The sequence below is a fragment of the Rattus norvegicus genome, chromosome 6 (genome assembly GCF_021556685.1).
Source record: "Rattus norvegicus strain SHRSP/BbbUtx chromosome 6, alternate assembly SHRSP_T2T, whole genome shotgun sequence".
Classification (NCBI taxonomy): domain Eukaryota; kingdom Metazoa; phylum Chordata; class Mammalia; order Rodentia; family Muridae; genus Rattus; species Rattus norvegicus.
The window spans coordinates 81679813-81698052 of NC_141539.1; the positions used below are offsets into that span (position 1 = coordinate 81679813).

At 39.6% G+C, this 18240-nt stretch overlaps 1 protein-coding gene across 6 annotated transcripts in view; it reads left to right on the plus strand.

Moving 5' to 3' along the window:
- Positions 1 to 18240, plus strand: part of Ttc6 (tetratricopeptide repeat domain 6) — a 213819-nt gene that overhangs the window by 174829 nt on the left and 20750 nt on the right. For all 6 annotated transcript variants that reach the window (XR_015622056.1, XR_015622057.1, XR_015622058.1 and 3 more), the window contains 5 exon segments: positions 393 to 553; positions 4822 to 4956; positions 7050 to 7199; positions 14750 to 14890; positions 16005 to 16118. Coding sequence is in view for 3 of the 6 variants with exons in the window: in XM_087554072.1 (XP_087410198.1) it covers positions 393 to 553; positions 4822 to 4956; positions 7050 to 7199; positions 14750 to 14890; positions 16005 to 16118 (701 nt within the window). In the remaining 3 variants the exon portion in view is untranslated.

The window sequence follows — 18240 nt, forward strand, 5'->3', positions numbered from 1 at the left end:
CCCTGATTGCTCGTGTAGGTCCTTGCACCCAGCAGGCACAGTTGGCACTATGGGATTCTCTCTTGAGTTTGGACTGTGGGAAGAGGGTAGTCTCCTCTGACTTCTCAGGAGTGTCCACACTTCTGAGGGTCCAACTCTCTCCCCCACAGGATTTGGGTGCAGGGAGCTGTTTGGCCAGTTCAGTTCGGTCCTGGGTACAGACCAGAACCGTGGGTACTGGCGGCTGTCTGTTCCTATATCCCTGTGTCCAGAGGCACTGTGCAGTTTCCCCTTGGACCAGAGATGTGGGCAGAGGTGTCCAGAGGGTGCAGTCTTTCCTGGTGTATCAGGATGTCTGCACTCCTGTGTGGTCAGCTCTCTTCTCCAACCAGTAATCTTTCCTTTGCTTTCAGGTGTCATCGAGCTGTCCCCAATACAGGAAGCACTCATTTATTCATTTTGTGAAAACCATGACAAGGCCATTCATGTCTTGGAAGGGGTCATAGCCAATAAACCAGATATCTCTACTTACGCACTCTTGGCAAAAGCCCAAATGAAGGCCAAGAGAATAAAGGTGAAAAATCGGCCAATAGATGGATTGATGTTAATTAAACTTTGCAATGGAATTCATGAATTATACGTAAGGGTGGTATCCTAGTTACAGTTTTATTGCTGTGAAGAGACACCGTGACCAAGGGAACTCTTATAAAGAGAACATTTAATTGAGACTGGCTTATAGTTTCAGAGGTTTATTCCATTATCATCACGGTGGGATGCATGACAACATACAGACATGGTGTTGGAAAAGGAGCTTAGAGTTCTATATCTTGAATGGTCAGCAGTACAATGTGACTGTGTGCCATATTGGGCATAGTTCAGGCATAGGAGACCTCAAAGCCCACCTGCACAATGACACACCCACTCCAACAAGGCCGTACTTCATGATAGTGCCATTCCCTATGGCTCAAGCATTCAAACACATGAGCCAAGGAAGCCATACCTCTTCAAACCACCACAGATTACATTTAAATATTTTAAAAATGATAACATTTATTTATGAATTATTCACATACTAGTGACTGTATCTGTACTTATTCTGCTATACATTGATTTTTCTGTTAACCAATGTATTGGATTCATTCCTCCCTCCCTCCCTCTCTTTCTTTCTTGTTAAAATAGAACTCCTCAAAATAGGTTTTTGCACATCCTGTTTCAGGATGTAGTCTTGGGAGTGGACTGCTGGCCTGTGAATCTGTTTTCTAATGTTATGTCAGGTTATTCTTCTACTTTGACAGTGCCATCTCCAGGAACTGGATTTTCCAAGCTTTTGTTTTTGACAGTCTTGTGGACAGGAACTGATGCCTTCGGTGCTCAGTCCATGCCTCTGGCTTGAGTGTCAGGATAAGTATCATTCATTCTATGTCTGTCAGTCAATTGTACTTTCTGCTCTGTCAGTTTCTTGCACTTCCCTTTGTTATCTTCTTCTTACTGCTTTATGTGTTTTAAAAAACAGTTCTCTGTACTGACCCTTGTCCATGTGCTATGTCATCTCAGCATTTGTGGCTTGTTCTCCTGTACCTTTGGATAAACAGTCATCCTTGGTGAGTTTGGGTATATCTACTTTTGGAGTTACTTTTAGGTGATTAGTTTTTGTTTGTGCTTTTTTTTAAAATCTTTTTTTAATTAAAAATTTTTTTTACTCATTCATTTTATATCCTGCTCACTGTCCCTCCTCCTGGTCACCCCCTCCCACAATCTTTCCCCTATCCCCCCTCCCCTTATCTTCTGAGAGGATGGAGCCTCCCCCCCCCATATCTTCCCTTACCCTGGCACTTCAAGTCTTTTTGAGACTAGGATCTTCCTCTCCCATTGAGGCCAGACAAGACAGTCCAGCTAGAAGAACATATCCCACACACAGCTTTTGGGATGGCCACCATTATAGTTCTTCAGGACTCACATGAAGACTAAGCTGCACATCTGCTATGTATGTGTGGGGAGGCCTAGGTGTAGTTGGTATATATTCTTTAGTTGGTGGTTAAACTCTGAGATCCCCAAGGATCCAGGATATTTGCTTCTGTTGGCCTTCTGTGGAGTTTGTATCCCCTTCAGGGCTGCAATTCTTTCTTTATCCTTCCATAAGACTTTTCAGATTCTATACACTGTTTGGCTGAAGGTATCTGTATCTGTCCGAGTCAGCTGCTAGGTGGTGCCTCTCAGAAGACAGCATGCTTCTGTCTGCCGGCATAACAGAGTGCCATTAATAGTGTCAGGAATTGGTGCTTGCCCATGGGAAGTCTCAAGTTGGACTGGTTATTTGTTGGCATTCCCCAGTCTCTGCTCCATTTTCATGCCTGTATTCCTTGTACACAGGATTAGTTTGGGGTTGAAAGTTTTGTGAATGGGTTGGTGACTCTGTTGCTGCACTGGGGTTCCTGTCTGGCTACAGGAGGTAGCCTCTTCAGGTTCCATATCCTGAATGTAATGAGTCACAGCTAAGCTCACCCCCATTAGTTCTTGGGTGCCTCCCTTATCTTAGTTCTCTGTCTTGTCCTGGAAATGCCTCCTGCCTCCTCACCCTGGTCTGTTGTAGATTTCCATACATTTTTTCATGGCTACCTAGCCATTTTTCTTGTGCTTCCCAATGACTGATCTTGAATTCCCAATTCTTTTCCCCATCCCCCTCCCTCTCAGTTCCCTCCCTCCATCTACCTCTTATAACCATTTTATTCCCCCCTCTATGTGAGATTCAAGCTTTCTCACTTGGACCTTCCTTCTTGTACTTTTTCTATGATGAGCTTTAAAAAGGTTACTAAAATTTAAAAATTCAAATTAACATACATAAAACATAAGATACATACATATTAGTGGACATCATGTAATATTTTGATTCAGCTGTACACTGCATAATGTTTAAATGATAAACATGGTATGTTGTCTAACATTTGTCATTGAAATAAAATCGTGCCTCTCTGTTTTTGCCACTTTGTTTCTTCTTCAATTAATAACCTTTATTTTAATCATTAAAGCTATCAAATCTTGGACTAATTTTCTTCACTTCCTCACTTGACACCAGATAAATGTGGCATCTATCTTCTTGTGGCAGACATAATGCATGCCCAACGTACAAACTGTGCCATTCTGGGACTGTAGTGTAGGTGGAATCTGTCACTTGCTCTGACTAGTAGACCACAGCAAAGGTGATGGAATGCCACATGGCCCATAATTATGTTACATTTCATAATGTTTGTGAATAGAATCCTGGAGAGACACTGTCCTGCTAGCCTTGATGAAGCAAAGAGCTGTACTAGCTAGTAACTGACTATGGGGATGGTCCCAAGGCAGGAGATGCTATGGGCTATAGAATTTCAGGATCTCCCAACCACAACTCAATACTCTGCCATGTAGTCCTAGGGAAATAAAAAGTTTTCAACAACCTCAATGGTCTTGGAAGAAGAGACTTCTGTATTTGAGCTATCAGATGGCAATAACACCCAACTAGTACTTTTGGCCTAGGGCACATAAAAGACTCAGTTAATCTATGCACAGCCCTCTCACTGTGAAAACATTACAAATGTATGCTGGTTCAAAGGCACTATGTTTCCTTTTAAGAAATATGAAAATAATACAAATTTTATCATCTGGGATTCTATTATTATTGTAACATGGGGCAACAGCTTTAAACTAAGCAGTGATGTAGATCTTGAAAGATATTTAAGACTATGCTTTGTAAAATGTAACGAAGTCAGAGGACTTCCAGAAGTTTTTGAGTGGTGCTCTTTAGGGGATTATAGCAGGAGCTAAACTACAGCAGAAATATCATGGAAAAATGAGTGGGTGTGGCCTTGTCTAATGGAGGGAATGAATGCCTACAGAATAAATGAAAGGTCTTCAAGGTTCTCAAGAACATTATTTCTCCAGAAACCAGTATAGAAATAGTGATGGAGATAGAGAGACAGATAGAGATAGGGAGACAGACAGATAGGTAGAGGTAGATATACAAGAGATAGAGATACAGAGATAAAGAGACAGAGTTACAGAGACAGAGAGAGAAAGATGGAGACAGAAGGATGAATCTCCATGCTGCTCTGTGTCAGGTATAGAGAACTGCGGGAGTTCTGTGCTGATGGCTGGATGTTGAGATGACTTGGGAGTACGTAGGAAATGCTGAAGAGGAGTCATGAAGACAGCATATTTAAGTTAGTAAATCCCATAACTGCTTTACCAATTCACTCCCGTTTATAAATCAGGATAGCGACAATGTTTAAACCTGACGTTTATATGCATATGATAGTTTGCCAATCAGTAAATAACATTTGGAAAGTTAAGCTTTTTCATTAATGTGTTTCAACTATTTCTACTAAATTTATGTGGGTAATATTTGATAAAAACATTTTTTCTAGACCTAGCTGAACCCCATTAAGAGTAAAACACACAAAAGGGGTGATTCAAATGGTATCGAGTATCATCAATACTTCTATTACCTAATAACTTTCTAGTACTCCATTCAGAGAAATAGCAAGGTAATTATTAGTAAAGAGCCTACATGTTCAAGTCTGGTGTTTGAATTCAGAAGTTCTAGTTACAGAAATCCATACATGGAAACACACCTCAGACCTGATAGCCCCTGGGGGAGAACTTGCTGGGTTCATCCTCTGGGGGACAGGTCCTCCAGTTATATAAGGACGACATTTGTGACCTTACCAGATCTGTGTGCATTTGTATGACACGAGAGCAGAGTTTTTGTGGGCTCAAGTTTTCTTTGCTTTTGAGGTTATGATGTTGAACAAGTAACCAGTAGAAAGCCATCTGCTTCGTCCCTTATCTTTGCTTTTATTCTTATAGGAATCTGTGAGACTATTTAAGAAGGCATTGGAACTGTATACATTTTCTGACAAAGGACCAGCTGCCACTAGTGTTTCAGCAGATTGTCTGTATAACTTGGGTCTTTGTTACATGGAGGAAGGCAATTTTCAAATGGTATCTGCGTGTTTAGCTTTTTTTCTTTGTAATTCTCTTGTACCTTACATCCCCACTGTAATTTCCCCTCCCTCTTCTCCTCTCAGCACCTCTCCTCTCTCCCCAAGATCCACTCCTCCAGTTCCCTTCAGAAAAGAGCAGGCCTCCCAGGAATAGCAACCAATCATAGCATATCAAGTTGCAGTAAGACAAGACATAAACCCTTATATCAAAGCTAGACAAGGCAACCTAGTAGTAAGAAAAGGGCCCCCAAAGCAGACAAAAGAATCAGAGGCAGACCCCACTCCTACTGTTGGGAGTCCTTCAAGAACACCAAGCTGCACAACCATAATGTGTATGCAGAGGACCTAGCTCAGACCCATATAGGGTCTGTCTTGCTTCAGTCTCTGTGAGCTTCTATAGTCCCTGCTTAGTTGATTCTGTGAGCCACATCCTGAATGAGGTAACCTAGTAAAACCAACATGGTATGTATTCACCTACAAGTGGATATTAGCTATTAAGTAAAGGATGACCATGCTCCAATCTACAGACTTATCGAGGCTAAGTAACAAGGAGGCGGGACACAGTCTACTAGGGAAGGGGAAATAAAATAAATTTTTCAGGTGGGGATGGAAATGGGTGGGATCAGGCAGGGTGGGGTGGTGGGAGGGATGTAAGGAGAGAATACTGGGAGATGACTGGAATCGGGGGACATTTGGTAGGCAATGTAGAAACAGTGTACTGGAAACTCCCTGGAATCTACAAGAGTGACCCCAGCAAAGTCTGCTAGCACTGAGGGATATGGAGCCTGAACTGGCCTATAACCAGGGCAGACTCCTAGCAGCAGGACTAGGATATCAATCCAGACACAAAACCTTCAACCTACAGTCTGTCCTGACTGCCAAGATTTGCTGGGGTTATGGTGACACAGAACTTGTAGAAGTGGCCAACCAATGACTGATTCAGCTTGAGGCCCATGCCATAAGAGAGAGCCCACACCTGACTCTGCCTGGATGGTCAAGACTCAAAGGCAGGACAATCTATAGACACAGGGATAGACTCAAACAGGACTGTAAAAAAAAAGTAATTGAAATGATTCCTAATGCTATTCTGCTGTACTCCTAGATTTGTGCCTAGCCAAGTTGTCATCAGAAGGGCACCATTCAGCAACTAAGGAAGTAGTTGTAGAGATCCACAGCCAAACACTAGATGGAACCAGGGAAACCCTTTGCCCATCCCAACAGAAGAAAGGGAGGAAGGGACGTAGGAGCCAATGGTGTCTGTGTGTTTAGGAGCAGAGATTATTTGGAGCTCCAAATTGGTTGCTTGCATTGGGTTCTGCTTCTGAATACGACCCTCAGAGATACAAGGCGTGAACTGACCAAAACTACTTCTAAAGCTTAGCTTGTAACAGGCAGCCTGCATTCCTGTTTCCATGAATTGTTTTAAATTAAATATCAGCACATCTTATTTGATGCTAATTTGTCGGTAATATTTTTAAGATAAAACATACTTCTCATCAAATAATAAGTCTAACTGTAGGAAATTATTGTAGCAAAAGCAATATCATCTCACAAACTTGATTTATTAAATTGGAAGCAGTTAAACTGAGTGTTTCATTGTGCTGTAGATGAAATGGTTAATGATTAAAACATTCTTTGACTTTCCTTCTTGATAACTGACGAATTCAAATCAGATTTAAATTGGTTAAGATGACTACATACATTGGAGAATCTTTTTATCCTGAAATTTAATAATTATGTGTCTGCTATAGTTCTTGGACAGTAATGGAGAACTGAATGCTGTTGCCTGTGGTTTCTGTAAATTAATGAAATCCAAAGTATAATGATTGAAACTAAACTTGAAAGTACTGATGTTTACCAACATGGATTATGTAGATATTTGTCTGAAAATAATGAGACTTTTAATTATAAGTCTGACTTATTTCTAAAGATTATACTTGTTTGTTCCACAAGGTTCTTTAGGAGAATTAATTTTAAATATCCCCCCCCAAACAATTCAAGTGAAGCTTTTCAATAAGAGTACCACACCTTGTTAATCTAAATTCATGTATTCTGTCAGTAAGTGCATGTGCATAAACATTATTCTTCCAGGCCTATGAATCTTTTACAAAAGCTGTGAGAGCAAATCCTGATTTTGCAGAAGCCTTTTATCATCGGGGACTTTGTAAAGTAAAACTCAACAAGCAACACTCAATTCTGGACTTCAATCGGGCACTTACCCTAAATCCCGAACATTACCAGGTAATTAAAGAAAGGATATCAGTAATTTGGAGGACATGTTAGTTTGGGTGAAACTATTGAATAGTTTATATGTATTTTCTAATAAAAGCAGTTGGTTCTGTCTCTGTCTTTATCTTTCTCCCCCATCCTTCCCTCTCTCTTTCTCCTGTTCTCCCTCTTTATATTATGTTGCAGGGAATGGTCTTGAACTCATGATATGATATTTCTGTCTCTTCCTTTCAAAAGTAGAGATTACAGAGACACATTATCATATCTGACACTAATTAAGTCAGTATTTTTTATTTTATTTCATATTTTTTATTTGCATTTCAAATGTTATGCCATTTATCGGTGACCAAGAGATAAGCCCCCTATCCTTTTCCCTTCCCCTTTTTCTATAAGGGTGTTCTCCTCCTGATCTGTACTCCTATCTACCCACCCCACCACGAAGTTCCCCTACACTGTGGTTCCAGCCTTGGCAGAACCAAGGACTTTTCCTTCCATTGGTGCCCAACAAGGCCATCCTCTGCTACATATGCAGCTGGAGCCAACGGTCAGTCCATGTATAGTCATTGGGTAGTGGTTTAGTCCCTGGGAGCTCTGGTTGGTTGGCATTGCTATTCTTATGGGGTTGCAAGCTCCTCCAGCTCTTTCAATTCTTTCTCTAATTCCGCCAATGGGGATCCTGTTCTCAGTTCAATGGTTTGCTGCTAGTATTCACCTCTATATTTGACATGCTCTGGATGTGCCACTCAGGAGATAGCTACATCCGGAAACTGTCAGCATGCAGTTCTTAACTTCATCAGTCTTATCTAGTTTTGGTGGCTATCTATATATATATTGACTGTATACCAATGTGGAGCAGGCACTGAATGTCTGTTCCTTCAGTCTCTGCTCCAAACTTTGCTTCCATATCATCACCTATGAATGTTTTTGTTCTCCCCTTAAGAAGGAGTGAAGCATCCACACTTTGGTCATCCTTCTTCTTGAGCTTCATGTGGTCTGTGAATTGTATTCAAGCTTTTGGGCTAATATCCACTTACCAGTAAATGCATGCCATGTGTGTTTTTCTGTGATTGGGTTACCACACTAAGGATGATATTTTCTAGTTCAATCCATTAAACTACGAATTTCATGAAGTCATTGTTTTTGATAGCTGAGTAATATTCCATTGTATAGATGTGCCACATTTTCTGTATCCATTCCTCTGTTGAAGGGCATCTGGGTTATTTCCAGCTTTGGGCTATTATAAATAAGGTTGCTGTGAACATAGCTGAACATGTGTCTTTGTTGTATATTGGAGCATCTTTTGGGTATATGACCAGGAGAGGTGTAGCTGAGTCTTCAGGTAGTGGAATGTCCAATTTTCTGAGGAACCTCCAGACTGATTTCCAGAATGGTTGTACCAGTCTGCAATCCCACCAACAATGGAGAAGTGTTCTTCTTTATCTACATCCTCGCCAGCATCTGCTGTCACCTGAGTTTTTTATCTTAGTCATTCTGACTGATGTTAGGTAGAATCTCAGGGTTGTTTTGATTTGCATTTCCCTGATGACTAAGGATGTTGAGCATTTCTTTAGGTACTTCTCAGACATTCGATACTTATCAGATGAAAATTCTTTGTTTAGCTCTGTACCCCATTTTTAATAGGGTGATTTGGCTCTCTGGAGTCTAACTTCTTGAGTTCTTTGTATATTTTAGAAATTAGCCCTCTATTGGATGTAGGATTGATAAAGATGTTTTCCCAATCTGTTGGTTGCCATTTTGTCCTAATCACAATGTCCTTTGCCTTACAGAGTCTTTGCAGTTTTATTAGGTCCCATATGTCGATTCTTGATCTTAGAGCATAAGCCATTGGTGTTTTGTTGAGGAAAATTTCCCCAGTGCCTATGTGTTCGAGACTCTTCCCCACTTTTTCTTCTATTAGTTTGAGTGTATCTGGTTTGATGTGGAGGTCCTTGATCCCCACTTGGACTTAAGCTTTGTACAGGGTGATAAGAATGGATTGATTTGCATTACTCTACATGCTGACCTCCAGTTGAACCAGCACCATTTGTTGAAAATGCTATCATTCTTCCATTGGATGATTTTAGCTCCTTTGTCAAGTATCAAGTGACTATAGGTCTGTGGGTTCATTTCTGGGTCTTCAGTTCTATTTCACTGATCTATCTGCCTGTCTCTGTTCCAATTCCATACATTTTTTTTTTATCACTATTGCTCTGTAATACTCCTTGAGTTCAGGGATAGCGATTCCTCTAGAAGTCCTTTTATTGTTGAGGATAATTTTAGCTATCCTGGATTTTTTTTTTGTTATTCCAAATGAATTTGCAAATTGTTCTGCCTAACTCTCTGAAGAATTGGATTGGGATTTTGATGGGGATTGCATTCCAATCTGTAGATCGCTTTTGGTAAAATGGCTATTTTTACTATATTAATCCTGCTAATCCGTGAGAATGGGAGATCTTTCCATCTTCTAAGATCTTCATTTTCTTTCTTCAGGGACTTGAAGTTCTTGTCATACAGATCTTTCACTTGCTTGATTAAAGTCACACCAAGGTATTTTGTATTATTTGGGACTATTGTGAAGGGTGTTGCTTCCCTAATTTCTTTCTGGGCTTGTTTCTCTTTTGTGTAGAGGAAGGCTACTGATTTGTTTGAGTTAATTTTATACCCAGCCACTTTGCTGGGTATAAAATTTTTTTTATCAGCTTTAGTAGTCCTCTGGTGGAACTTTTGGGGTCACTTAAGTATACTATCATGTCATCCACAAATAGTGAGATTTTGACTTCTTCATTTTCAATCCGTATCCCTTTGATCTCCTTTTGTTGTCCGATTGCTCTGGCTAGGACTTTGAGAACTATATTGAATAAGTAGGGAGAGAGTGGGCAGCCTTGTCTAGTCCCTGATTTTAGTGGGATTGCTTCAAGTTTCTTTCCGTTTAGTTTAATATTAGCTACTGGTTTGCTGTATATAGCTTTTACTATGTTTAGGTATGGGTCTTGAATTCCTGATCTTTCCAGGACTTTTATCATGAAGGAGTGTTGAATTTGTCAAATGCTTTCTCAGCATTTTATGAAATGATCATGTGTTTTTCTCTTTGAGTTTGTTTATATAGTAGATTACATCGATGGATTTCCATATATTGAACCATCCCTGCATCCCTGGGATAAAGCCTACTTGATCATGATGGATGATCATCTTGATGTGTTCTTGAATTCGGTTTATGATAATTTTATTGAGTATTTTTGCATCAATATTCATAAGGGAAATTGATCTGAAGTTCTCTTTTTTTGTTGGGTCTTTGTGTGGTGTAGGTATAAGCATAATTGTGGCTTCATAGAAGGAATTCGGTAGTGCTCAATCTGTTTCTATTTTGTGGAATTGTTTGGACAGTATTGGTATGAGGTCTTCTATGAAGGTCTGATAGAATTCTGGACTGAACCCATCTAATCCTGGACTCTTTTTGTTTGGGAGACTTTTAATAAGTTTATGGGGTTGTTTAGTTGGTTTATCTGTTCCTGATTTAACTTTGGTATCTGGCATTTGTCTAGAAAATTGTCCATTTCATCCAGATTTTCAAGTTTTGTTGAGTATATGCTTTTGTAGTAGGATCTGATGATTTTTTGAATTTCCTCAGATTCTGTTGTTATGTCTTCCTTTTCATTTCTAATTTTGTTAATCTGGATACTGTTTCTGTGCCCTCTGGTTAGTCTGGGTAAGGGTTTATCTAACTTGTTGATTTTCTTAAAGAACTATCTCCTGGTTTTGTTGATTCTTTGTATAGAACTTTTTTGTCTCTACTTAGTTGATTTCAGCCCTGATTATTTCCTGCGTTCTACTCCTCTAGCGTTTATTTGCTCCGTTTTGTTCTAGAACTTTTAGGTGTGCTGTCAAGTGGCTAATGTATGCTCTCTCCTTTTTCTTTTTTGAGTTACTCAGAGCTATGATTTTTCCTCTTAGCATTGCTTTCATTGTGTCCTGTAAATTTGGGTATGTTGTGCCTTCATTTTCATTAAATTCGGAAACGTCTTTAATTTCTTTCTTTATTTCTTCCTTGGCCAAGTTATTATGAGTGGAGCGTTGTTCAACTTCCACGTATGTGTGGGCTTTCTGTTGTTTTTGTTGTTATTGAAGACCAGCCTTAGTCTGTGGTGATCTGATAGGATGCACAGGATTATTTCAGTCTTGTTGTATCTGTTGAGACCTGTTTTGTGAATGATTACATGGTCAATTTTGGAGAATGTACCATGAGGTGCTGAGAAGAAGGTATATTCTTTTGTTTCAGGATGAAATGTTCTATAAATATTTGTTAAATCCATTTGGTTCATAACTTCTGTTAGTTTCTCTATGTCTTTGTTTAATTTCTGTTTCTATGATCTGTCCATTGATTAAAGTGAGGTGTTGAAATCTCCTACTACTATGTGAGATGCAATGTGTGCTTTGAGCTTTAGTAAGGTTTCTTTTATGGGTGTAGATACCCTTGTATTTGGAGCATAGATATTTAGGATTGAGAGTTCATCTTGGTGGATTTTCCTTTTGATGAATATTAAGTGTCCTTCCTTATCTTTTTTGATAACTTTTGGTTGAAAGTAAATTTTATTCAATATTAGAATTGCTACTCCTGCTCGTTTCTTCAGACCATTTGCTCGGAAATTTGTTTTCCAGTCATTTACTCTGAGGTAGTGTCTGTCTTTGTCTCTGAAGTGTGTTTCCTGTATGCAGCAAAATGCCTCTGTATGTATCTATTCTGTTAGTCTATGTCTTTTTATTGGGGAATTGAATCCATTGATGTCAAGAGATATTAAGGAATAGCGATTGCTGCTTCCTATTATTTTTGTTGTAAGAGATGGATTTATGTTTGTGTTTTTCTCTTCTTTTGTTTTTGTTGCAAGGAGATTACTCTCTTGCTTTTTCTAGGGTGTAGTTTCCCTCCTTGTGTTGGAGTTTTCCATCTACTATCCTTAGTAAGGCTGGAGTTGTAGAAAGATAGTCTGTAAATTTGGTTTTGTCATGGAATATCTTGGTTTCTCCATCTATGTTAATTGAGAGTTTTGCAGGATACAGTAACCTGGGCTGGCATTTGCATTCTCTTAGGGTCTGTATGACATCTGTCCAGGATCTTCTGGCTTTCATAGTCTCTGGCGAGAAGTCTGGTGTGATTCTGATAGGTCTGTCTTTATACGTACGTTACTTGACCTTTTTCCCTTACTGCTTTTAAAATTCTTCCTTTGTTTTGTGGATTTGGTGCTTCAACTCTTATGTGACAGGAGGAATTTCTTTTCTGGTCCCATCTATTTGGAGTTCTGTAAGCTTCTTGTATGTTTATGGGCGTCTCTCTAGGTTAGGGAAATTTTCTTCTATAATTTTGTTGAAGATATTTACTGGCCCTTTAAGTAGGGAGTCTTCACTGCCATCTATACCTACTATCCTTAGGTTTCATCTTCTCACTGTGTCCTGGATTTCTGGGATGTTTCAGGCTAGAAGATGTTTGCATTTTACATTATCTTTGATGGTTATATCGATGTTTTCTATAGTATCTTCTGCCCCTGAGATTTCTCTTCTATCTTTTTCCTGTTTGTGATGCTTGCATCTACAACTTCTGATCTCTTCCCTAGGTTTTCTATCTCCAGGGTTGTTTCCGTTTGTGCTTTCTTTATTGTTTCTATTTCCATTTTAAATTCTGGATGGTTTTGTTCAATTCCTTCACCTGTTTGTTTGTGTTTCCCTGTTATTCTTTAAAGGATTTCCGTGTGTCCTCTTTAAGGGCTTCTACTTGTTTATTTGTGCTGTCCTGTATTCTTTAAGGGAGTTATTTATGTCCTTCTTAAAGTTCTCTACCATCATCCTGAAATGTGATTTTAAACCCAATTTTTGCTTTTCTGATGTGTTTGGATATCCAGTATTTGCTTTGGCGGGAGAACTGGGCTCTGATGATGTTATGCAGTCTTGGTTTCTGTTGCTTAGGTTCCTGTGCTTGCCTCTTGCCGTCAGGTTGTCTCTGGTATTAGCTTGTCTTGCTGTCAATACTCCTGTAGATCTGCTTTCTTTCAGCCAGATCTGGGAACAGAGAGCTGCTCCTGGGTTTGTGTGACCTGATACCTCCAGGCAGGTTGCTTGGCCCAGAAAATTTGGTCTTACCTCTGCTCTCAGATGCGTAGGTGCTCCCGGTGCTGGTTCTTGGTGCAGGCAGAAATCCACAGAGTCCTGTCCTTGACTGCTCCTAGATCCTTGTTCCCAGAGGGTACAGATTACACTAAGTGATTTCCTCTTGGATCAGGAATGTGGGCAGAAAGTAGTTGTCCTCTCTGAGTTCTCAGTAGTGTCCACACTTCGAGGCTCCAGCTCTCTCCTCCATGGTATTTGGGTGCAGGAAGCTGTGGGACTGGTTAAGTTCAGTTCTGGTCACAGGCAGAAACCAGCAGGATCCTGCTACTGACTGCTCCTGTATTTCTCTATCCAGAGGCACTATGCAGTTTGCTCTTGGGCCAGGAATGTGAGGAGACGTGGACTGAAGTGGAAGTCTGCCCTGAGGTCTCAGTATTGTCCACAATTCTGGGCATTCAGCTTTCTCCCCCAAGAGATTTGGGTGCAGGGGGCTGTGGGATCAGTTCAGTTCAGTTCTGGGCAGAAAGCCAGAAAGCAGAAGTGTCCAGAGGACTTCTGCCTTTGTGTGTCATGAAGCCACTAGGCAGGTCTCTTGGAGCAAAAAAGTTACCTCTGCTCTCGGGTGTGTAGGAACACCTGATGACTGGCTTTCAGCTCTCGGCACAGGCAGAAACCAGCAGGTTCCTGCGGCTGACTGCTCCTATATTCCTGTATCCAGAGGCCCTATGCACTTTTGGGCCAGGAATATGAGGAGACGTGGACTGAAGTGGAAGTCTGCCCTGAGGTCTCAAGATTGTCCAAGTATATTTTGATAACCCAAATTTTTGTATTCTTTGGAATAAAAACTATTTTTAATATAAATATTACATTTGAAAAATATTTTGAGATCTGCATATATAACTATGTTAAATCCATTAATTTATTTGTTAGCAATTTTAATGATAGGCTATGAAGTTTTTTAGTTTCTTGCTTTCATAGCACATGGATTTTGACTCCTAATACATTTCAAGGATTACACAAAATTCAGTACATAAAATTTAACTAACTGGCTCTTGATTTCAAACTAAATTTGAGTTGACTAAATACTAGTATCCATTCTGAATAAATAATGGTGGTGCAGTTATGTAGGTCTTTTTTCACAGGAGCCTCACACTTGAGGAAATGTAGAGCGCGGACGTATGGTGTATAAAACTTGCTTTCTGATTGCTTAGGGAGAAATAGAGAAAACAAACACGGTGGGCCACACAGTAACAATCACTGAATCCAAGGGGGTAGCCATAAGCCTGATCCTTATTAAGCTATTTTAGTTATGCTCTATGTTTAATTTTTTAATGAAAAAAATGGGGAAAACTATATTTCAATATTGTCTTTAGGTACCATAGATTTTGTCTGAGGCTCTATATATTGTGGTAGAACTGAAGAGTGTACTAAATTGCATATCCCTGTTTTCCTCCTTCTCTAAACAGGCATATTTAAGTCGAGTAGCTTATTATGGTTTAAAGGGCAGATACTCCAAAGCCATTCTGAACTGTAATGAGGCCATCAGACTTTACCCTGAGAGTGTGCGTGCCTACATCTGCAGAGGAGTTCTGAAATACTACAACAGAGTAAGCTGTTGCAGCTGGGTTACTAAGAGGGTAGAGTGGAAGCTTCTAGGGCTGTTGAGTGCTGACTCACTTCCTGCTTTTCCTCAGCTCTTTGAAGTGAGATTATGGTATTTACATAATCTTGGTGTTCCCTGTTCTTTGGACATAATCTTTGACTATATGATACATAATACTGCAGCATAACTTATGTTTAATTACTTGATTGATGGACATTTGGGATGCTTCTATGTTTCATTATTCATTTGAAATAACGCACTTACTTTGTACTGGGAACAAATTAAGTTTAAGTTTCCTAAGTAGAAATTTCTGGGCAAAAGATTCTGATAACTGATGCTGTGTGAGATGATTTATCTCTACCTGATCATATTTTTTGACATTTCTTCATTATTACTCCATATGGAATACTTTTATCACCTAAAGCAAAGGCATATGCAAGCATTAAGTATCAACTCCGTGAAAGTTGGTGTTCACGCGATGATGTAAGATATCAGAGAAGAATGGAAGGGATGCGGAAGTGAGTGTGAATGGAGAATGTGGCCGTGTGATTGGATGATTAACAGAGGGCAGTCAGGCCTTCAGTGTTCACCAGAGGAACGTGAACACTCGTGCAATCAGTAGCATTTTCTCCAACCAATAGAGCAACACTGGTAACAATTGCTTGAGTTAATATTTCAAAATTTTATTTACTTTTAATTTTTTGTATAAATGTTTGTCCACATGTATGCTTGCGCACCATCTGTGCACAGTGCCTGTGTAGACAAGAAGAGGGTGCTGGGGTTCATGGAGCTGGATCACAACTTAACAGGCAGTTGTGAATACTCGGTGCTAGAAATTGAACCCAGTGCTCTCGGCTGCTGAGCCATTTCTCTAGCCCATAATTGCTTCACGTTAAGTTACTGACATCCTTAATTTTATTTGTAGGTGAAAGAACTCTAAGACTCCCTTCCAAGATCTTCTTAATGAGCTATGTGAAAGATTAGCTTCATAGTATTAATTTAGAAAGGAGACACATTGAATCTTCAATGCTTCAAACACCCATAGGATCGCATACTTACTTTATGACTTAACTTGCCTGTTATGACTTATCCAGCTCACACTTCCTTTCTCCTTGTAGAATTACAAGCTAGCTATTACAGATTTAACTACAGCTGTCGGCATGGACAAGAACAGTTACACAGCGTTTTACAACAGAGCCCTGTGTTATACCAAGATAAAGAAACATGAGATGGTAAGCAGCCATTTTAGTAAAGGAGAAAGTTAAAGTATTTGAGAAACAATATGCATTAAATGGTTTCTTGAATTAGACAAGAAATCAATAAGCAGTATTTTATAAGCAACATGGTGAAGCATTTGCAAGTGTGTTTAAAGCACCTGTATTTTCTTCATCTTTGCTATAGTCTTGAAAAATAATTCCTGTGGAAATACACACATGAAACTCAAGAAACCACAAAGAACCATCTCAGATGCTATTGATTTCTTTCTTAGTGCAAAATTACCTTATGCAGTTTATGTACCGTCAATTCCTTTTATGATGCTTGTATAAATATTTAAATGCCCGTATAAATTAGAATACATTCTATAAGTATCATCTGAATAAATGTGTTACTGATAACACCACTGTACAGGATTTTATAGAAGTGATCACTGGCAATCCTCTTACAACTTGGACCCAAGCTAGAGCAGGTCACAGAGGTATTTGTTGTAGAATTCTGAGACTCTATATGCAGTGAAGAGTATAATGTTTCCACCTGCAGGGGCTGTTGACAGGGATTTGCACATGTGTTTTATAGGCCTAACTATGTTTTAAAAAATATGGTGCTGCCAGCAACCACATTTCTCCATCAAACTCCTTTGTACTTTCTAATAGTCATGCCCATTGTCTCACCCTTCTCCAGTATGGTTGATTTCAGTGAGAATTAGCTCTGTGATTGTCCACCTGTAAGTTGTTTGTGTTCTGTCCCTTGCTTTTGCTTCCTCTCCCTGTATCTTCTGCTCTTTCCCTTCTCACTTCTGCCCTTTCATAGCAGGGGCATTGCTTTTGCAGACTTCACTTTCCCATTATTCTAGGCAGACACACTTCTCAGTCTCGGGGAAACTTGGTAAAGTCTACTTAAAGCATCTACAGATTTAGAAGTCACAGAGAAGACACGGGCTGAGAAACCTGTCCATGCAGAAGATTACAACATTCCTGATAGCTAGCTGGCAAGTTTGTCTTCCTCTAGAAATGTCAACAAATGCATAATTAATTTTTAAGAAGGCAATTGTTAAGATTCAAGGAGCCAATTAAAGGGTCATTTAGCAGGGACCTACAGAGCAGGTGTCTTTGAGGACATCTTACACCCTCATTTCTGCCCGAAGTTAACTCCAGGCCAACCATAGAGCACTGGGCAAGGAAGGAACTCCTGTATGTTATGTGGAAAAGCCAATTCCTGGTTAATGTAGGACATGCAAAATAACCTCAATAACCGAGACAAAAATATTGGTGATTTCCAAGGTGCCTGGACCCCAGGGCATTTCATCTGCTCATTTTACAGATAATGAAATGACAGGAGGGTGAAGTAACAGGGGAGAGAGGCACCAGAACTCATCCAAGTCGCACTGGGAATTAGATACCTGCCTTAACATTCACACATTTGTTTCTGGCTTCACAGTCCTTAGGTAGCTTTTGTGAAGCTCTCTGACTCTGGACTGGATACTATGTTATTTCAAAATGTCACCTGCTCCCCGTGTGCCCTCCTCCTCAGCATTCCTTCCATCACTGAGCTAACATGCTTATGCATTCTTTATGGATAGAGTTTCCTAAAAATCTAAGCATGGTGAATAGTTTCTTTGTTTGAAAATTTAATAACTTAAAAATCAGTCACTGTTTGTCATTTTTCAAGTACAGACACTTAACACAACAATCAAAATATGTATTTATTGAAACACAGCTGAAGAAATATAATGAAATTAAACCAACTAAAATCTCTAAAGAGATTTTTTTTCTTCATGTTTGCTGTGTTTTGCCCCCTCTGAAAAGTTACAAAAACTCTATTTGGATGAAAGTAGACATTGGAATCTATTTTAGAATTTCTGAATCAACTCTTATAGCCAGTGGGTCATGAAGTTAGACAGGAAGAGAGCAAGCTACAGGCTTGATTTCTTTCTTCAGCGCCCACAGAGGAAAATTTTATACATGTAATGATTCTATCATGCTGACTTTCAGATCTTCAGTTTCCCCCTTCAGCTGGTGTCACATAGCCTTAGAACAGCACGGTGGAATTTGACTCTACTATTCTATAATCATAAAAACAGTAGCCCTTATCTCTTACTTATGACTTATTGTATGACAAGCACCAGGCTAAATACTT